Source organism: Mustela nigripes, chromosome 16 (assembly GCF_022355385.1).
Source record: "Mustela nigripes isolate SB6536 chromosome 16, MUSNIG.SB6536, whole genome shotgun sequence".
Lineage (NCBI taxonomy): Eukaryota > Metazoa > Chordata > Mammalia > Carnivora > Mustelidae > Mustela > Mustela nigripes.
The window spans coordinates 20,733,324-20,736,736 of NC_081572.1; the positions used below are offsets into that span (position 1 = coordinate 20,733,324).

General features: G+C 39.9%; 1 protein-coding gene across 1 annotated transcript; it reads left to right on the plus strand.

Annotated features, from left to right (window-relative positions):
* The first annotated feature begins 2,870 nt into the window (after nt 1-2,870).
* LOC132003858 (keratin-associated protein 3-3) lies at nt 2,871-3,167 on the plus strand. Its single transcript, XM_059379699.1, has one exon. It carries the CDS (start codon nt 2,871-2,873, stop codon nt 3,165-3,167), a length of 297 nt encoding a protein of 98 aa, XP_059235682.1.
* Nucleotides 3,168-3,413: the final 246 nt, after the last annotated feature.

Here is a 3,413-nt window from a genome sequence, read left to right on the forward strand (position 1 = left end):
ATGTCTTGCTGTGAGTCTGGTCTCCAAGGCTGCTGCAGCATCCCCACGGGTCCTGCCACCACCATCTGCTCCTCTGACCTGTGCTGTCAATGTGGAGTCGACCTGCCCAGCACCTGCCCACACGAGATCAGCCTCCTCCAGCCCGCCTGCTGGGACACCTGCCCCCCACCCCACTGTGAGCCTGACTCCTACGTTCCATCATGCTGGCTGCTCAACAGCGACCACCATCCTCCACACCTGAGCAGGATCTCTGTCACAACCTGTGTCCAGCCCGGTGAGTGTGAAGCACCAGGCTGCTAGCCAAAGATAGGTCCAAGAGCTTGCCCACACTGCCCCAAGAGACAACGATAGTCATTAAGGGCCACTCAGCAAATGGTCTTTAATTAAAAACTCTGGAAGAAAATGTTCTGACCCTGTGCCTTCAGTTTTGCAGAACTGTTCTACATTTTGAATGATTTCCAGTGAGAAGTCAAATAAACACTGTCATGGACCTCCTCACTTTAAAACTAAATAAACATCACTGTGCCCAAACCACGTGCTGTCTCGTGTTTAATGCTATAATTACCAAACAACTCTTGACACATGTGTGCACATCATAAACCTATAAATACGTCCAGGAGAATGACACAATCTGATGACATCAACATAAATCTCAGAGGCAAAAGGAGGCCTCACAAAGATATGCACATACTTGAAGAAAATTGCCTGAACGGTCAAATATATTAACCCTAAGATTAAAATCATTTTAAATTCCAAAGTCAGCTCTTACTTTTAATTTTAATATTTCCCTGCCTCTTTAAGTAATTACATCGTGTTTCTCCTTTTAAAGATTCTGAGAAACTGGCAATTAAACATCCACATACAGAAGAGACCCCAAAAACTGAGCTGAGCCATATTTTTTACTCATTTAGGTGAAGTTTCAAATGTAAAACCATTTTGACAAGTGTAAATGCACTTCAGAAATGAAATGAATCATTCTGCTTATGTAAAGTATTATTATTATTATTATTATTAAGGGATATTCTAAAAATAAATACATACCTTTTACATTCTAATCTGCAATTTAATCCAATTCAAATCACATTTATCAAATGACTACTCTGACCTAGGTACTTGACAGAGACAAAGAAAGTGAAGTCATAATTCCCACTTTCAGAGAGTTTGCATTGGAGTGAGGAAGACAGATAAAAATGATGAGCCATAATATATAACAGACTGAAACAAGGTTTACATGAAACGATAGGCAGCATACTTTGTGAAAGCAAAGAATGAAAACATCTAGAAGAACCACCTAAAGGTTGCCATGAAGAAAATAAATGAGCTAATACTTGAGGAATAAGCAGGATTTGAGAAGTAGAGAGTTGGGGAAGGACACTGCAATGGGTGATCACACAAAGATGCAAAGTTCCTAGAAGGCGCTAACTTTCATTTTTATTTGATAAGCTTTGTGACACATATCAATATTCAAGCAAAAATCAAGCCAACTTCACTAATGAGTTTTTCTTCCAATAAAACGCATGAAGCTTATTTACCAATGACATTTAGTATTTTCTGCTGATTGTTTCAACCAGGTTTCTTCGCTTTTAAACAGGCCAAGTTGGTTTTCCGTAATGGCCCCTCGGATTCAGCCCACCAAAGAATGCGTACTTTATGTTTCCTCAACAACTTGCCATCCAACAAATTATGTATTTTAGATTCTACTACCTGAGTAGTTTTGTGCTAAACAAGGGGAAGATGCTGGAATCAGGATATTACACCCTGGAGATTATTCAGTCCAACTTCCTCATCTACCAACATAGACTCTGGCAAACCAAGGCCAAGTGAGGTGAGGAATGCTTTATAAGGCATTCTTCAAAGGAATTTACAACGTTAATTGAAGATCCAAGATATGAAAACAAATAAACATGCACAATAGGAAATAAGTCCATGAAGTAAGGATTTCTATAGTTCTAAATCACATTGGATAAGATGAACTTCCAGAACCCACTGTCATTTTGTGAATCTTATGTCTACTCCTTTTAGTCCTTGTTTCAACTTATTTTAAATTTAGTAGTGCATTCATTTGAAAATGAATAAAGATGAGGTAAATTTTCTTTTAACAGTACATTTTACAAAAGCCAGCAACTGTGTGGATCTTTCTTCCCAGTGAATTTACATTTTGACATAACTTTGAGTAAAGAATGCTAAAAAAAAAAAATCGTAATACAGATTTCAGAAACTTGGAATAAATTAAAAATAATGAAAAGGAGTTTCATCTTATTCCATTCTGGCTCTACCCTACTTACTCAATAGAACCTGAATTATAGCCTCAATAAATAAAGTAAATATGTCTGAGATGCATACAGCCATATGCAGTGTTCATCTAGAAGTAGCCATGTCCCTGTTGACTTTCTTGAGAGGATGGTCCAATTAACCCTTTGAGTTATATGTACTAAAATTAGTAATTAAAAATTGTATCATGTTATGCAACTATTTTAAATTAAGGGGGAAAAACAAGGAAAAGAATATAACCTCTGAAACAATAGCTAAATTGTCTCTCAGACCGATTATCCATAATTCATATAAGGTTTGGCATTCCAGGACCCTGTGAAGATAAAATGTAATCATCTTACGACAAAAATGACAAGTCAGTGAGTCAAAAACATGATTTACCTTAATAAGGGCAGGACTCTTAATGGACAAGTAAATACCAAACTGATTAGAGAATCTTGGTGAAGAGGAGTGGGATAAACAAAAATGAGAGGAAGCCTTCTGGTTGGACCAACACCCACTGAGGAGCGTATATAAAAGCCCCAAAGCAAGAGGAGACATTTGAACCTGAGAAACCTCATCTTTCCAAGAAACCAAGAGCAGACCAGATTCTCAACACCATGGCTTGCTGTGTTCCCTGCTGCTGCAGTGTCCCCACCGGCCCCGCCACCACCATCTGCTCCTCTGACAAATGCTGCCGGTGTGGAGTCTGCCTGCCCAGCACCTGCCCTCACACCACTTGGTTACTGGAGCCAACCTGCTGTGACAACTGCCCCCCACCCTGCCACATTCCTCAGCCCTGTGTGCCCACCTGCTTCCTGCTCAACTCCTGCCACCCCACCCCAGGCCTGGAGACCATCAACCTCACGACTTTCACTCAGCCCTCCTGTGAGCCCTGCATCTCAAGCTGCTGCTGAATGATGGCTGCTTTGCTCCGTGCCTGACAATGAAAAACCCAGAAGCTGTCTATTCAGTATTCACTTGCCTCAGCAGTTTATCAGATGCTGAGGCAGACCAGATGGCCCAGATATGAAAATCTACCTTTCATTTTAACGGAAAGAAAAATTGAGACCCTTTTTTATGATTGTTTGGCTGAATAACCATTTCATTCATTTAGGCAGATGAATATCATCTATTATCAAAATACTAATGAATTCTCTTAA